Source organism: Cebus imitator, unplaced genomic scaffold, assembly GCF_001604975.1.
Source record: "Cebus imitator isolate Cc_AM_T3 unplaced genomic scaffold, Cebus_imitator-1.0 Scaffold56, whole genome shotgun sequence".
Classification (NCBI taxonomy): domain Eukaryota; kingdom Metazoa; phylum Chordata; class Mammalia; order Primates; family Cebidae; genus Cebus; species Cebus imitator.
In genome coordinates this window covers 852,683-870,565 of record NW_016107371.1, presented here as the reverse complement: position 1 = coordinate 870,565, position 17,883 = coordinate 852,683, and the positions used below count along the sequence as shown (strand labels likewise).

Sequence of the window (17,883 nt, the reverse complement as noted above, 5' to 3'; positions counted from 1 at the left end):
AAGGTACCAGCTCCTCTTTGTACATCTGGTAGAATTCAGCTGTGAACTGCCTGGACCTGGACGTTTTTTGGTTGGTGGGCTATTAATTGCTGCCTCAACTTCAGCCCTTGTTATTCAATACAAAGAGAGGGAATCCTTCCCAAATCATTTCATGAGACGAACATCATCCTGATATCAAAACCTGTTAGAGACTCAACAAAAAAAGCAAACTTCAGGCCAATATCCATGATGAACATGGATGCAAAAATCTTCAATGAAATACTGGCAAACCGAACGCAACAGCACATCAAAAAGCTTATCCACCACGATAAAGTAGGCTTCATTCCAGGGATGCAAGGCTGGTTCAACATACGCAAGTCTATAAACATAATCCACCACATACACAGAACCAAAGACAAAAACCACATGATTATCTCAATGGATGCAGGGAAGGCCTTCAACAAAATTCGCCAGCCATTTATGCTAAAAACTCTCAATAAACTAGATATCAAAGGAACATATCTCAAAACAATAAAAGCCATTTACGACAAACCTCCAGTCAATATCATACTGAATGGGCAAAAACTGGGAGCATTCACTTTGAAATCTGGCATTACACAAGGATGCCCTCTGTCACCACTCCTATTCTATATAGTATTGGAAGTTCTAGCCAGAGCAATTAGGCAAGCAAAAAAATAAATAAATAAATAAAGTGTATTCAATTTGGAAAACAGGAAGTCAAACTGTCTCTATTTGCAGATGACATGATTATATATTTAGAAGACCCTATCTTCTCAGCCCAAAATCTCCTTAAACTGATAAGCAACTTCAGCAAAGTCTCAGGATACAAAATCAGTGTGCAGAAATCACAAGCATTTCTATACACCAATAACAGACTAACAGAGAGCCAAATCATGAGCAAACTCACAATTGCTACAAAGAGAATAAAATACCTGGGAATACAACTAACAAAGGATGTAAAGGACCTCTTCAAGGAGAACTACAAACTGCTGCTCAAGGAAATAAGACAGAACACAAACAGACAGAGAAACATTCCATGCTCATGGTTATGAAGAATCAATATCATGAAAATGGCCATACTGCCCAAAGGAATTTATAGACTCAATGCTATCCCCATCAAGCTACCAATGACCTTCCTCACAGAACTGGAAAAAACTACCTTAAACTTCATATGGAACCAAAAGAGAGCCTGCATAGCCAAGGCAATCCTAAGCAAAAAGAACAAAGCTGGAGGCATCATGCTACCTGATTTCAAATTATACTACAAAGCCACAGTAATCAAACAGCATGGTACTGGTACCAAAACAGACATACAGACTAATGGAACAGAACAGAGGCCTTGGAGGCAATGCCACACATCTACAACAATCTGATCTTTGACAAACCTGACAAAAACAAGCAATGGGGAAAGAATTCTCTGTTTAATAAATGATGTTGGGAAAAGTGGCTAGCAGTGTGCAGAAAGCAGAAAGTGGACCCCTTCCTGACACCTTACACTAAAATTAACTTCAGATGGATTAAAGACTTAAACATAAGACCTAACACCATAAAAACCCTAGAAGAAAACCTAGGCAAAATCATTCAGGACATAGGCATAGGCAAGGACTTCATGACTAAAACACCAAAAGCATTGACAACAAAAGCCAAAATAGACAAATGGGACCTATTTAAACTCCAGAGCTTCTGTACAGCAAAAGAAACAATCATTAGAGTGAACCAGCAACCAACAGAATGGGAAAATTTTTTGCAATCTACCCATCTGACAAAGAGCTAATATCCAGAATCTACAAAGAACTAAAACAGATTTACAAGAAAAAAACAAACAAACGACCCCATCCAAAAGTGGGTGAAGGATATGAACAGGCACTTTTCAAAAGAAGACATATATGAGTCCAACAAACATATGAAAAAATGCTCATCATCACTATTAGAGAAATGCAAGTCAAAACCACATTGAGATACCACCTCATGCCAGTTGGAATGGTGATCATTAAAAAATCTGGAGACAACAGATGCTGGAGAGGATGTGGAGAAATAGGAACACTTTTACAGTGTCGGTGGGAGTATAAATTAGTTCAACCATTGTGGAAGACAGTGTGGTGATTCCTCAAGGACTTAGAAATAGAAATTCCATTTGACCCAGCAATCCCATTACTGGGTATACACCCAAAGGATTATAAATCATTCTATTAAAAAGACACATGCACACGTATGTTCATTGCGGCACTGTTCACAACAGCAAAGACCTGGAACCAACCCAAATGCCCATCAAGGATAGACTGGACAAGGAAAATGTGGCACATATGCACCATGGAATACTATACAGCCATAAAAAACTATGAGTTTGTGTCTTTTGTAGGGACATGGATGAATCTGGAAACCATCATTCTCAGCAAACTGACACAAGAACAGAAAATCAAACATTGCATATTCTCACTCATAGACAGGTGTTGAAAAATGAGAACACATGGACACCAGGAGGGGAGCATAACACACTGAGGTCTGTTTGGGGAGGCCAAGGGAGGGATAGTGGGGGTGTGGAGAGGTCGGGGAGAGATAACATGGGGAGAAATGCCAGATGTAGGTGACAGAGTGATGGAGACAGCAAACCACATTGCCATGTGTATACCTATGCAACAATCCTGCATGATCTGCACATATACCCCAGAACCTAAAATGCAAGGAAAATAAAAATAAATAAAAAAAGAAGGGATTGGCCCCGCTCCAATCTTCCCTTAGGATAACCTGCTGCTGGGAGCAGAGCGGCTTGCCAGGCTCCAGCTGCGATGCCTGTGGAATCCCTCTAAGCTACACTCTCCCAGGAGGTCAATGGCTGCACACAGCAGGGGTGTTAGGACTGTGGCTGCCTGTGGCAGGGGCATTAGGACTGGCTCTTCTTGCCTAGAGTGGGACTCCTCTTGTGGGCGACCATTGCCTGGGGCTCCCCACTGACCTGGCTGAAACTTTCTGGGAACTGTGTTGTGGACCAAGGCTCTTCCCACATGGACTTCCTCCAATAAGTCTGCTGAACTTGTAATCCCATCATGGCATCTACATCTTGCAGGACCTCAAGTGACACAGTGGCCATGCCTTTTCGCCTTCCCATTGACTTCCCAGAAACAGAGCTCCAACCCTCGAGTTGGCAGCCTTCCCAAAGTGAGGATCACGGTGGTGATTTCTCATCATATCCAAAACGTCTAAAGAGGGGTTTGTGTGCCTTAGGACTAGGGAGATAACAGCCCTGACTCTCGTAGGGCAAATGTTTATCATTGTGCTGACAGACACCGGATCACTATCCTTTTGCACCACACCTCCTATGGGAGCAGACTGTGTCTAACTTGCCTCTCTCTCCAGCACATGGTGAAACATCAGGTCCACAGCAACTGAACTGAATCAGTGTAGGGAGTGGAAGGCAAGAGCTGGTACTGGACTTCACAACACTCACAATTAGCCGTCATCGCCTATCCAACCAGCATCTCATTCCAGGGAGCTGGGTGGCACAAGTGGCAAGTACCTGACAGCAGGACCGTGGCTGCCACAAGCCAAGGGAGAGGCTGCCTCTGGAGACGTGGAGACCAGCTTGTGTTCTCAGCTGGACCTAGTTAGGCAGCTGGGGAGAGCACGGAGACCTCCTACTGAGGCTGTGGAACAGTCATAATAACAAGCCTTGGGGCCCATTTCTTTTTTTTTTGCTTTTTGAGACAAAGTCTCACTCTGTTGCCAGGCTGGAGTGCGGTGGTGCAATCCTGGCTCACTGCAACCTCCGCCTTCCGGGTTCAAGCGATTATCCTGCCTCAGCCTCCTAAGTAGCTGGGATTACAGGTGTGCACCATCACGCCCAGCTCATTTTTGTATTTTTAGTAGAGACAGGATTTCACCATGTTGGCCAGGCTGGTCTCGAACTCTTGACCTCAGATGATCCACCCACTTCGGCCTCCCAAAGTGCTGGGATTACAGGTGTGAGCCACCGTGCCTGGCCCTTGGGGCCCGTTTCTAATCACAGGATCTCTCCTGAAGCCTCCGCAGCAAGTGCTTCCTCCAGCCCCCCACTTCCCAGCCCCTGGTCTAGGCATGGAAGCTGCTGTAGATGCCAGTGGGTTGAAGTCGGTCAAGGAGGCTTCCTGAAGGCTAATGTTTAGCCAGGATTTGAATGCTGTGGACATAGATACACAGAGAGATGAGAAGATGTAGAAGAATGTAGAAATGCTACTTTTTTGGAACAGAGCTGCTCTTGTGAGGTAATCATGGACAGCGGTTAAAGGAATGTGGGTAGCTCCACAGAGTGGGGCCCACCAAGGAAACCCCAGCAGGTACTGGCATAGTCCATTCACAAGTTCACATTTGAGCCGACCGATTTTAGGGAGCTTGTGGGTTCCAGGGCCAGAAATTGTGAGAAAACTGGAGTTTCAGCCCCATGGTTTCAGCCTCCACGTGTAGGCTGGCGCAGGTGAACTAAAGAAGCAGAAAGCTTTCTTTGGGAATTCAAGGGCAGGCGAGCCTACCTGGGAGTGAGGATGGGCATAAGCAAATGCATGGAACGAACTCCCTGCCCCAAGGGACTAGAAAGGATAACCACCCTGGGGAGGCTGCCGTGTTCACACGGAAGCCTTAGAAGGTCTTCAGCCGTTTTCTCATTTAACACTGGGGTGAACACGGCAAAGTAACTTTAACAGGAAATGCCCATGACCTGAAGGCAGGGTGGGCAGCTAGAATTTTCCCACGTCACACAGAAACCGCTCTCCAACCAGGTAAAAATGCCCAACACTCACCTCGCAGAAAGCACCAGACACTGTCGTTTTACTCTGTTATATTTATTTTTTTCTTCTTAAAAATGTACAAAAAATAAAATAACTGTATTTATAGTTTATAGATTCCCCCTCTCCCATTTACAAAACTATTAAGTTACATTTATCTTTTTTTTTCTTTTTTTTTTTTTTTAACATGAGAGCAAACTGTACATATATCAATCTCCCTTGCTTATCTTTAAGAAAGGGCCATTCATAGCATTTGGCACAAACCCTCTATTTCTGTTGCATTTTCATGATTTTAAATAAGAAGGAAAATAAACGTTTGAGTTATTTCACGCTTCCTAAGTTTCTGGGCCACAACATGCCTTACTTTTTTAGAAACCAATTCCAAGATGACATCTAACTGCATTTTCTGTTGATCCCAACTTTTAAACACTCATAAAGTCTAAACAATTTGGAGATGTATGAGAAAAAACTCCTGTTCTGTTCAGACTTTAAAAAAAGAAAAATGCTCATTTCACATGTCCATGATTTTCCATGGATTTTTTTAAGCTTATTTATTTGAGTGTGACTAATTTAAGGGACAAAAAAGAAGAGGAGGCAAGTGTTCCTATCTCTTTGGAGTGTTTTGCTCAGGAAATTTTTCTCATCAAAGCTCTGCTAACGTACACAGCGAAGGACACATCAAAGCCAAGCTGGGATGATCTGAGGATTCAGAGGGAACGGATCGGAAGGGAGGTGGCACTTGGCACCACTGTCTGGTGACACTGGCCTTGTATCCCTTGTTGTGGCAATTGTCACCACCATGATTGCTTAGGGACTTAGGAAACATGCAGAAGCATCTTCAATTCATCTTCTGCCTTAGGGCAGGGCTGGCAAACTGTTTCCTAAAGAGGCTAGAGAGAGAGGGTAGGTTGCTTGTGGCAGACTACCAAATCGTTGTCTTTTTCCTACTCCGAAGTCCTATGTCCCAGCCCGAGTATTTGCCGTTGTTATGTCTGCCAATCATGTTTCAAACTATTCCTAACCCAAGGAGCATGGGAAGTGCATAGTACAACATGTATTTCCAACACTGAATTTGTCCATCTCAGAACAGAGCCCCATTAGTACCCTGGAGGGCCCCCGCCGAGCTGTTGATCTGGGGTGTGGCAGTCAGAGTGGAGGAGAAGGGGACAGACTGGAGCACAGCTGGATCCACGATGCAAACCTTTGGCACCACAGGAAGTGTTAACATGCCCAGAGGACACACAGAGCCGGCCCCCTCACTGCCGCAGAGATCTTCTTGGGCACAGCACCTGCTATCTGTCCCATTCAATTCCTCTGCAGCCTCAAGGAGGAACAGCTGAGCTAGAAGCAGCCCCTCTGTCCTGCTCTGCATCTCAGGGCAGATGAGGCGGGAGCACAGGAAGCCCTGAGAGAGGGCGCCTCCAGGTAAGAGTCAAAGTGCTTTCCAAACAAATCTGGACATTTATAGAGAAACTGTCCTAGACCCAGGGCCTTGGGTGCAAGATGTGTCTAGCTACCAAAAAGCTAGTGCTTCAGCCCACAAGGGTAAATGCAAACCCCTAAACTAAACCTGTCCCCTCAAAGAGAACAGCGGTCCGTGATGGTGCATCATTTTGTGATTGTTTAGGGGAGTGTTTTTCTCTTCCAGCTCCCAGGCGTGTAGCAGGAGAATACTCTCTCCTAGTTTGCCTCCTGAGGCTGGTTTCACAGGAGCCAGCACTCTTGGTACATTCTCTCACTTACTTCCTTAAACCCAGCATCCAGGAGTGACGCAAACCATCTCTCCTTTCCGTCTAGTGGCCCAGGAGGAAGACCCGGCCTGCCGACTTAGAGCTGAGCTGTTCGCAGCTCTCATGCTGCAGCAGGCCTTTGAAAGGACCACTTGAGATGAAGGACGTGCTTGTAAACTGCGAGGCACAGGCACAGTGTCCAGGATTCTCATGATAGCTGAGCAGCTCTGTAGCAGGCCAATCACAGGGCCCCCTGCAGAGGCTCTCCAGAATGCTCAGGCCGTGCCCGCAGCCAAAGCTGGAGGAGGAGCTGGGGTCTCAGACAGGATGACCTTTCCCACGAGTCAGAGAGTCAAGCAAAACACATCATCGTGAGATAAACGTGGTGGCCTTGAAGGAGAGTCATGTCCATGGAGAGGGAGAGGGGGCTTCCCCTGGGGACAGGGAACGAGCCCCAGGTATGGCCACGGCATATCCATCTTGGCATCAGCTGCAGTCGCCTTAACATCCCAAAGGCCCTCTCCCTAGCCCTGCATGTCTCCTGAACAGGCACAGAGGCAAAAATCCCCTTTAAAACAGTCTCCAGGTCTGTGTTTTTCCTAGGCCAGTGGCAGTAAACATGCCCACACACCACAGGTAAAATATATTATTACAATATTATAAACACTATGTACAATGCAGGCAGGCAGACTTTCTGTGTTACTTACTAATTACACAGTGGCTGAATGTCTTCCTGTACAAGGCCTGGTAGCCACTTGCTGGGAACCCTGGAGATATTTAGCAAGACAGCCTTCCCCAGAGCAACCTGAAGGTGTTTGACCAGAAAGGGGGCATCCACCTCTTACCCCACCGATGACTACTGCACCCAGAAGTAGTTCATTTTGTCCAGCCACTTGGGAGATGTGGAGGGGTGAGAAAGAAAGGATGGAAATTTTTTAGGTTGTTGGAGATGAGTTTCTCTTGAAGGGAGAATGCTGGACGGTCTCATCTGGAGCTAGCGGTGACCTGCAGCGTCCTAGCGGGCCTGGACCCTGGCTCCAGGAAAAGGTGGGCAATAAGTAGGAATCCGACAGGCCGAAGGCATCTTCCTAGGGGCTCAGGCTTCAGCTCCGTGGTAGGTGCCGGTGGATGGACCAAGCACACCGACAGTGAGGCCTGTCCTTGCCCCACTCCCCAGCTCAGTCTTGTAACAGCAGTTGACAGATTGGGGAGATGGGTCTCCTGGTTCTGGGACCGGGTCCTCTGCCTCTCCCAGGGAGGAACGCACTGAGAGCTCCAGCCAAAGTGAGATGCCAAACCCAGGGCTAGATTTCCATGAGCGTGACCTTGAAGCCCTCCACCATGCTCTCCATGTTGAGGATGAAGGTGTCCTCATTCGAGTAGTGCTCAATGATGTTGTCATCCATGTTCACCAGGATGCTGCCATGGAGGGGGAGGGTGTGAAAAACAAAGATGCCATGAACAATGTGCTCAGGGCAAGGGGAGCTCCAGGCTCGGGGTTCTCGTAGCCATTGTTTTGTGGTGGAGGCTGGGAGAGTGGAGGACAGAGGATACAGGCAGGGAAAGACACTCATTCTGTTTGCTTTCCCCAAAAACTAGTTTGAGGAAAGCAAAGCCTCAACTTCTCAGAACTAACATTCAACCCAACCTGCTTGCTTTCTATATTAGTAAACTGAGGCCCAGGGAAGTTAGGAAGTCCAGAATCACAGAGTTAGTGATTACCAGGGCCAGGACCTAAATCATTAGGCCCCTACCTCTTTCCCTTAAACCATAGTGCCTCTTGAAAATGCACCTTTAAAGATGCGTTGCCTCTGCTCTTAGGAGGAAGAGGAAAATAAGCAAGAATTGCAGCTCCCCTTTTTTGAGCATGTAATATGATCTTGTATTTAGTTCTCACAGCGACTTTGAAGGTAGGCGTCATCATCGCCATTTTGCAAATGAGAAAACTGAGCTCAGCAAGGTTAAATTGTTTCCCCAAGTTCATTCAGTTAGTGCATGGCCAAGCTTGATTTTGAAAATAGCTTTACCTCATTCTGACACTTATACTTTACCACCTGTGACCTACTCCTTGGCTAACTATCCCTGCTAGAGTTCTAAGAAAGCCAACAGCTTCCAGAGACTTCCATAATTTCCTTAGAGCCAATTTCATGATTTGAAGTCAGGCAAATGCTAGTTTGAGAATGAAGTATTGACGACCTGACACAGTATCATTTCACAGTGTGTCAGCAGGCAAGCTGTTTAGCATTTCAGAGCCTCAGTTTATTCTTCTGCAAAAGTAAGAACAATCATCCAGCTTTAAAGGATTGTTCATAGGATAAAAACATTCAGCACAGGACCTGACATAGAGTTTGACGAAAGCACAATGTTATCATCAGCATGTACCTCTGCACTGAGGATTTCTGCTCAGCAATAAGACTGTGAGACACCACTCAAATCTCACTGTCAGAGGAATACACCCAGCCTATTTCATTGATCTTGGCAAGAAGAAGAATGTGCATTTTAGTCCAACAAGAGCTCAGGTGGAAAGGGTTTCCTGTCACATCCTCCAATCAACCAACAGGACTCATAACTCAGAAAGCCTGAGCATCCCAGATAATCCAACTTCCTTTATGAAATTGATCCAGAGAAGAGTTGAAAGACTCATCTTCTGCTTTTTGTAGGAAAATACTCCAGAAGCTGAGTCAACAGATACTCTCTCCTGGGACTTAGGCTAGCTCTGTGGCTCTTACTGTTAGACCTTCACACACAGGAAGCCCATGCAGGAAGTCAGACAGGAGAATGTGGGAGCTAAGCACTTGAGCCTTGAGGACAAGACCTGGGTTCAAATCAGTGCTCTACCTACTGAACATGAGACCTTGGGTGAGATGCTTAAGCCCCTCTGCCTTGGTTTCCTCATCAATAAATCAGAGATAAGAGATTCCACCTCATACAGTGCTGAGAATTAAATAGAGGAATACATGTAAAACACATAGGAAGGGACCTTGAACCGACCTAACACCCAGTAAATATGACCTATTGTTCTTAACAATGAGAACAGACAGGTCCAATGATTATTTGAGAAACTTTTCTTGAAAATTACCTTAGAAGAATCCCCTATGTTCCAAACCATTTTTTGTTCCTAGTATGCCAACCAGAAACCAACCCCAAGAGCCACACGTGATTCCCTATAAACTCCGCTCCCTGCAAAGAGGTGACTTTGCCATTCTCCTCAGTGTCTTCAACACCTCCAGACCTCTGTGGTCTGCCTGCTCATCCTGTCATTGGAATAGGGCATCTCAGTTGACATAGTGCCAATGCACTGCCTCCCTCCCTCTCTCCCTGAAGATCTTCCAAATACAATCTGCTCTGCAATTCTCTGGAAGAAGGACACAATTTTTAAGAAAAGTGGGCAACAGACCTAACAAAAGACAGGCATCATTTTATTTTTAAGGCATCATGTAGACTTATCTGATTTGGAAGTCAACGTAAGTTGAGTTCCTTTCTTACCCTTTTTTGCTTTTCTTGTAAAGCTTTGCTATCTTCTCCACGGGCAGCCCATATTTCTCAGATATCTGTAATACCAATAACAAGAAGGCAGATGAGCATGGAAGGACACCCAAGTTGAGGCAAGGGGAAAGTTCCAATTTCACTTCTTGGAAATTTTCCCAGGCATAGAGTGCTCTTCACTCATGAGCCAAACTCTCAAAACACTCATTTATGAGGCTCTCCCTTTGGATAGACTGTAAATCATTCAACAAAGGATTTAGCATTATGGGAATTCAATCTATGATAAAAGTAGCATTCCAAGTCAGTCAGAAAAAGATGAACTATAACCATGATGTTAGATGAAATAGTAGCCATCTAGAAAAAAATTTAACAAGTTACATTGGATTTCTTCTCCACTCCTTACACCAAAATAAATTTGATACAGATCAAAGATTTACATGTGAAAGATAAAACCATAAAAGTAGAGGAAGAAACCATGAGTTTTTTGGATAGCTGTCATCTTAAAAAAGATCTTTCTAAACAAGACATGAAACCTAAAGAAAAAGGACACAAGGTCAACAAAAACAACACAATTTTTAAAATGCAATATAGAAAAAAAAATTAAAAAGCCGAAGACAAAAAATACACTGGGTAACATTTTTGCAACACAAATGACAGACATGGAACTAACTTCCCTAAGTTAAAAAGAGCTCCTGCAAATCAATAAAAAGATTAGCAGTTCAATGGGCAAAGGAAGAAAAACACCTGAAGAAGCAATTCACAGAAGAAAAATAATTGGACAATGAGCATATGAAAAAATGTACCACAAGTCATAATTTAAAAATTTCAAATTAAAGTAGGATACTACTTTTATTTTTCAAGCTAACAACAAACTAAAACTTGATAATGCAATATCAGCCAGAGTATGAGAAACAGCAATTCTCATATTCCATATTATTACTCTCATATGCAATAATAACAAGCTCAACCCTTTGGAAAGAAATTTAGCAGAAGCTATTAAAATTTAAAATGCATGTATCCTTTGACCCACATATTCCACATCTAGTAATAGAGTCTACAGAAATACATTCAGATGTACACAAAGATTTTCAAAGCATCACTGTTTAGAATGGAGAAAACTGGATATAACAAACATCTATGAAACACATTTTAACATTTCACACTTAAAAACCATGCAGTCGTCAAAAGAAATGTGGGAAGCCGACATGAATTCACATTAACAAAAATATTCTTAACATACTGAGGAGAAAATACTAAGTTGCAAAATTGTGTATATAGTGTGATCCCACTTGTAGTTTCAAATATATATATATATATATATATATATTTATATATGTAAGTACATGGAAAATATTTGAAGGGTCCACCAACCTATTAACAGGGGCTACCGCTACTGAATGGACAGAAACAAGGAGATATTTTACTTTTTATTTTGAACAATTCTGTTCTATTTATTTTATTTTTACAATGATTGTGTTTCACTTTTATAAAGTAGTAGTATTTTACAGATGGATTCTGGAAAGCCCTGCTCTAAATGTCTTTCGTGCCCTCTCTACTTCCAAATCAAATCTGTCTGCCCCTTCAGAGCCCAGTGGCTGGTGGGGCTCACAGGCAGCTGAGAAAGGTGACGTTTGAAATGTGGATTATTGGAAAGTCTAGCAGAGGCTAGAAAGAGAGGCTGAAGATGTCTAGAGCAGAGCTGGAAGAGCTTTGGATCCTAAGAAGAGTTCACTCTGCAGAGAATCACAGATTCCCACCCTTCCGACCCTCTCACCCCGCAGGAAGAATTTCCCATCCCCTAACAAGGCTAGAAGGCAGGGGAACAGGTAAGCAGAGAGCTGTGAGAGCAACAGCAGACTGGGAATGAGCAGCGGGCCTGACAGACACCTCTAATTCATCACCAATGAGATTGCCTCACAGCAGCCACACCTGAGCCAAACGAGCCATGTATGAAAAACAACACAGCCAATGTCGGCCTGTAGATTGCAAAGAAAATTGGCAAAACTTGTATTGGAGGCATCCATTTGAACAGAACATAAAAGAGCGCTTAAGTAAAACAGAACACTTGAGAAGTACATGCATGCAGAATTCTGATATACAAACATGACTATTGATCTAAAAATTTTTTCAAGTTGAGCAAATGAATGAAAGCATAGGTGGTCAATTGAGCAAACTCAATAGTGTCAGGAAAAATCAAGTCAAAAACAATTTTAAAGTGCAAAGCAAAAGGATAGAACATAGATGGAAATCATGAAGGAAAAGAAGAAAAAATTGAAAACATCCTGGAACTTTCCAGACAAAAAGAACAAGTTACCCCAAAAAATGATAGCCTGGCTTCAATTTTCTCATCTCAACAATAAAAACCAAATGACAGTGAACAAGAACTCTTACAGATTACAGGAAAAAGTACTTTACTCCATGAATCCCACATACCAACAAGCTCTCTCTCACTCATCAGGGTGAAAGAACAGTGTATTTCACCCCAGTATCTCATTTCAAAAATACTAACCCAAATGTCCATCATTGATATACTGTATAAAGAAAATGTGGCACATATATACCATGAAGTACTATGCAGCCATAAAAAATGATGAGTTCATGTCCTTCATAGGGACATGGATGAATCTGGAAACCATCATTCTCAGCAAACTGACACAAGAACAGAAAACCAAATACCACATGTCATCACTCATAGGCAGGTGTTAAACAATTAGAACACATGGACACAGGGAGGGGAGCATCACACACTGCAGTCAGTTGTGGGGGCAGCTAGGGGAGGGACAAGAGGGATGGGGAGGGATAACATAGGGAGAAATACCAGATATAGGTGATGGGGGGATCAAGGCAGCAAACCACCTTGTCATGTATGTACCTATGCAATGATCCTGCATGATCTGCACATGTGCCCTAGAACCTAATGTACAATCAAAAAAAAAAAAAAGTACAGTCAGCCCCCAGGAGTCAGCCTTATCTTCAGGTTCTGCATTCTTGGATTCAATCAGCCATGGATTGAAAATATTCGAAAAAAATGAAAAATACAAATATAAAGGCAAAAAATATATAAATAAAAACAATAGAGTATAACAAGTATTTATATACCCTTTACAATGTATTACATATTATAAGTAACCCAGCAATGATTTAAAGTATGTGGGAGGATGTGTATGTGTTATGTGCAAATGTCTATGCCATTTTACATGAGGGACTTGAGCATCTGTGGATTTTGGTATGGGGAAGATGTCCTGGAACCAATCCTCCCAAGGACCTCAAGGGACCATTGGACTCAGAAAAGAACTCCATTCAAATAGCAAATGCATCCAAATGGAGACATCAAACTGTGGAAAGGAGGAAGGAAAAAAGCCACCAGTGTTGGGCTGTAAGCTTGAATATATAGCAGGGGTGTCCAATCTTTTGGCTTCCCTGGGCCACAGTGGAAGAATAATTGTCTTGGGCCACACATAAAATACACTAACACTAATGATAACTGATGGGGAAAAAAAAATTCATAATGTTTTGAGAACGTTTACCAATTTGTGATGGGCCTTATTCAAAGCTATCTTGGGCCACATGCAGCTTGCAGGCCATGGGTTGGACAAACTTGCTATATAGGGTTATATGGACTGCAAATGTGAAATGTACGTGCTAAATAAGGATTCTGGAAGAAAAAAGGACATAATACAAAGGAAAATCAAATTATTTTCTAGAAATAAAGCAGTAAACTATTTTTGCAAAATCTAGCATTTGGAAGTTGATGGGGAGAGGGTAGGCATTTCAACTGGCTCATTTTAGCAAGAGGAGGCAAGGCAAGGGAGAGAATACAGCTCTAAAAATCTCATCTCACAGGGGGAGTAGCAGAGCTGGAGGGTGTTGGTGGAGAAAATAGTTGGAAGTTTATTTTCAAACAGTAGAGAAGGATTACTTTAGGAATTTGGAAAATTTAGGAAAAGTAAATAACTTTCAAATTTAAAAGTTGAAATACAACAACTTAGAATCTGACTGCAAAACTACAGAGAAAGTAAAAAGAAGCCACAAAATGAAATAAATAATAAACAAAAAGATGGAAGAAATAAAATCAAGTGTATCCATCATTATACCAAATGAGAATCAACTTCATTCTTCCAGTAAAAGCCAGAGTGTCTGAGTGGGTGTAGAAGAAAATAAATAAATAAATAAAAAGACAAATAAGGAAAGAAATCCAGCTGTATGCTGTTTAAAAGAAAAGCACTGGGTCGGGCGCCGTGGTTCACGCCTGTAATCCCAGCACTTTGGGAGGCTGAGGTGGATGGATCACAAGGTCAAGAGATGGAGATCACCCTGATTAACAGAGTGAAACCCCGTCTCTACTAATCTTACAAAAAAATTAGCCAGGCATGGTGGTACACACCTGTAGTCCCAGCTACTCGGGAGGCTGAGGCAGGAGAATCACTTGAACCTGGGAGGTGGAGGTTGCAGTGAGCCAAGGTCGTGCCCTTGCACTCCAGCCTGGGCAACAGAGTGAGACTCCGTCTCAAACAAAAAAATAAAAATAAAAAGGAAATCGCTGAACATAACGTGGTGAGTGAAGGATGACTGATGGGTGACCAATGAGAAGCAAACAGAAGCAAAAGAGGGGTGACAAGGCATAATTAAAGTCGATGAGGTTAAGAATGGATAGGATATAATGCTAAAAAGCAGAACTGATGGAGAAGCTACAGCAATCATAAAGCTTTATGCATCCGATAATATAGAACCTGAGCAAAAATTGTTATAATTATTACAGATGTAATAATTTTTGCTTGAGTGCTATGATATTGCAAAATGAAAATGCAATTATTATGAGATATTCCACTTGAAAACCTTGAAAAAATGCAATTACAGTGAGAGATTTCAATAGACCCTTTTTAGAGCTGAACAAATCTAGTAGATGAATAAGTAAAAACAGTTGAATAATTATTATACTTTATATAACATAAATTATACATATGCACATAGACACATTTATATATAGAGAGAGATATACACACAAATATTATAAATATTATATATCCTAAAGAGAGTCATGTATTGGGTAACAAAGATAAACTACATTGAATCACAATTCAATAAAATTAGAAATAAAAATGTTTTAAGTTTCCAGAGACGTTTAACCTCTTCAAAATACTTCTACATAATCCTGGCTATATAGCAGCTCACCATCTCTTTAGACAATCAAATTCCTTTAGCGACTGCTTGAAAAGATATTATATCGGCCTAAAGGAACACTAGAAAGTGTCCTTGAACATCTTAATGCTGTTTCCAAATCTGGTGAGACACTCAATAATGTATGGTTGACATAGCTTTCACCACTCCTCCCTGAAAGCTCCCTTTGGAAGAATTTATGCTTTCTTTCTCCCTTTCTCCCATGCCTGGCATCTGCACTGTTTGTCATGTCTCCTGGTGGCCATACTTGCACACGCAAATTAAAAGGGAATTGCCAAGGGGAGCTGGTTCTACACCCAGAGGGCTCTGAGTGAAGCTTTGCTGAAGGGATGAAGGAAGAGGGACCCAGATGTAGCCAACTCTCAGGAGTGAGCTCACTACCTTCCCCATTCCCTGGGGTTCTAGAATGACGCAGTTAATAGAGATGGTGACTAGAAAAAATCCTTGAAGGGCAACCTGTTTCCACATCATTTCTAGAGCTGTCATTTCTTCAGCATGGTTGATCCGAACCTGGGGTTTACAGGTGCCCAAAGAGTATATATACGAACTTGGATGGGGAAAACATTCATCCTTATTTTCACTAACCTCAAACTGGAATGTAGCATTTTCTTCAAGTACAAACATACAGTAATAGCAGTACCTGTGTCTTTTTTATCAATGGAAACCACAGATATTTCATGTCATATTAGAGTCCTGCAGATGTTCCAAAATAGTGATTACATTCATTCATACCTTGAAATTACAGTAGTTATTAGTCTCACCCATAGATCATATTTAATGCATGAATAAGGAACACATATATTTCTATATCACAAGCATGCTATTTTTATTATTTTGATGACTGCATATCAATATAATTGGTTTCCTTTGTAATCCTATGTATTTTATTTCATACATCTAAAAACATTTTTCTGAAAAGGGTCCATATATTTCACCAGAGTGCCAAAGGTATCCATGGCACAAAAAAGCAAGTACTCTGCTAAACATTTTTTGCTGTATATAAGAACTTGTTGCCTACTTGGAATTCCCATAGACTATGTTATTTGTACCTGACTACCATTCTGACTTCCTTGCCCCTCATAAGTTTTTTTGAACTTTGGTTAGTGTTACTTGGAACTTCTTTTTAAAATAAAATGAAGGCCGGGCGCGGTGGCTCAAGCCTGTAATCCCAGCACTTTGGGAGGCCGAGGCGGGTAGATCACAAGGTCAAGAGATCGAGACCATCCTGGTCAACACGGTGAAACCCCGTCTCTGCTAAAAATACAAAAAATTAGCTGGGCATGGTGGTGCGTGCCTGTAATCCCAGCTACTCAGGAGGCTGAGGCAGGAGAATTGCCTGAACCCAGGAGGCGGAGGTTGTGGTGAGCCGAGATCACGCCATTGCACTCCAGCCTGGGTAACATGAGTGAAACTCCGTCTCAAAAAAATAAATAAATAAATAAATAAAATAAAATGAAAAATAAAATAGGGAGTTTTTTCCACTCAACATCAACCAGCTTATATCTGTGAGTTCTCCCTGTTCTGAAAGAAAAGTGAATCTGATACTTGGGTTTTCTTTTTGAGGGTTTGATTCCCAGCTCCCCAAAGCATGAAAGGAAACACCTTGGCCCACAAATCAGCTGATGCAAGTCAGTACTGAGTAAGGGGCAGAAGATCTAGGATAGCAGTGGCACCATCCGTAGCTAGCATTTATTGAATGCTTACTGGGTCCCCAGCACACAGGTTTGTGGAGCTTTGCATCTATTATGTTGCTGAGTTCTCACATCACAACAATGAAACTGAGGCTTCCAGTCATTAAGTAACTCACCCAGGATCTTTCAGCTAGTTAAGTGGCAGAGACAGAATTTGAAAGGGAACACAGGGCTGATGGCTTTTGATTCCGAACTGCTAAAGAAAATGGGCAAATGTTGAGATGGTCTGGGGGCAAGACTCATAGACCCCACCCAGTATCAAGAAGCAGCTGGCAAAGGTGAAAACTCTGCCTCCAGGAGGGCAAAGTCCTGCTCTCAGTGCAACTCTTGGCATCAAAGGCAGCTTATAAATGTGCCACACTGGGACAGTGTTCTCTGCCTCCATGCACGTCAGGGAGATACGCTTTGCCAAATTCAGAACCCTGGAAAGTGAGACAGGGCAGGATATCATGCAGAGGAAGCTGGCTGGCTGTCAGAGGTGACAGAAAATTCCTTCTGCCCAGGGGCTGGATGAGATCACCCACACAACCATCCTTCCTTCTATGAATGGAAAATGTGTGCCACGTGATCGCTCTGTGGAAACAGAGTGATTCAGAGTGCTTGGGGTTTTTTCTTTGTGTTTTTCAAATTGTCTGAACTGAGCATGCATTTTTATAATTTTAAAAGTGCATTATCATTATTGTAAAGACTTCACAGATTTCTTTGACACCCAGGAAGATTCTAGGTCTTGGACGTATTTCATCAATGTGTTATTGGTTGTCTGATGATCTGTAATTTTTATACTGTTTTTGTGGAAAGTTCTCTTTGCCCAGAAATCTCATGTATGTGATAGGCAGAAGTTAGTGACCAATGTAGGATTCAGTCAGCCTTCTCTAGAGGCAGACAACAGAACTGCCTGCTCTGCAAGTCGTTACTTTTCATTATTTTTATGTAGAGTTACACGCTATTCATTCAATGTGGGCGCTTAAGATACACCTCAAAAAAGCAGTGGACTCTTGCTTGTAAATGCTTCCTATGTGGCTGTGTTTGACCTGTCAGAAGAAT

At 42.5% G+C, this 17,883-nt stretch overlaps 1 protein-coding gene across 3 annotated transcripts in view; it reads right to left on the bottom strand.

Annotated features, from left to right (window-relative positions):
• Window positions 1-4,795: 4,795 nt before the first annotated feature.
• The window catches only part of GRHL2 (grainyhead like transcription factor 2), a 184,557-nt gene continuing 171,469 nt past the window's right edge, over window positions 4,796-17,883 (bottom strand). For all 3 annotated transcript variants that reach the window (XM_037738646.1, XM_017528899.2, XM_037738645.1), the window contains 2 exons: window positions 9,971-10,035; window positions 4,796-7,903 (listed from right to left, as the gene is read on the bottom strand). In XM_037738646.1, the coding sequence (XP_037594574.1) occupies window positions 7,789-7,903; window positions 9,971-10,035 (180 nt within the window). In that variant the 3' untranslated portion in view covers window positions 4,796-7,788. The remainder of the gene's footprint in view (window positions 7,904-9,970; window positions 10,036-17,883) is intronic.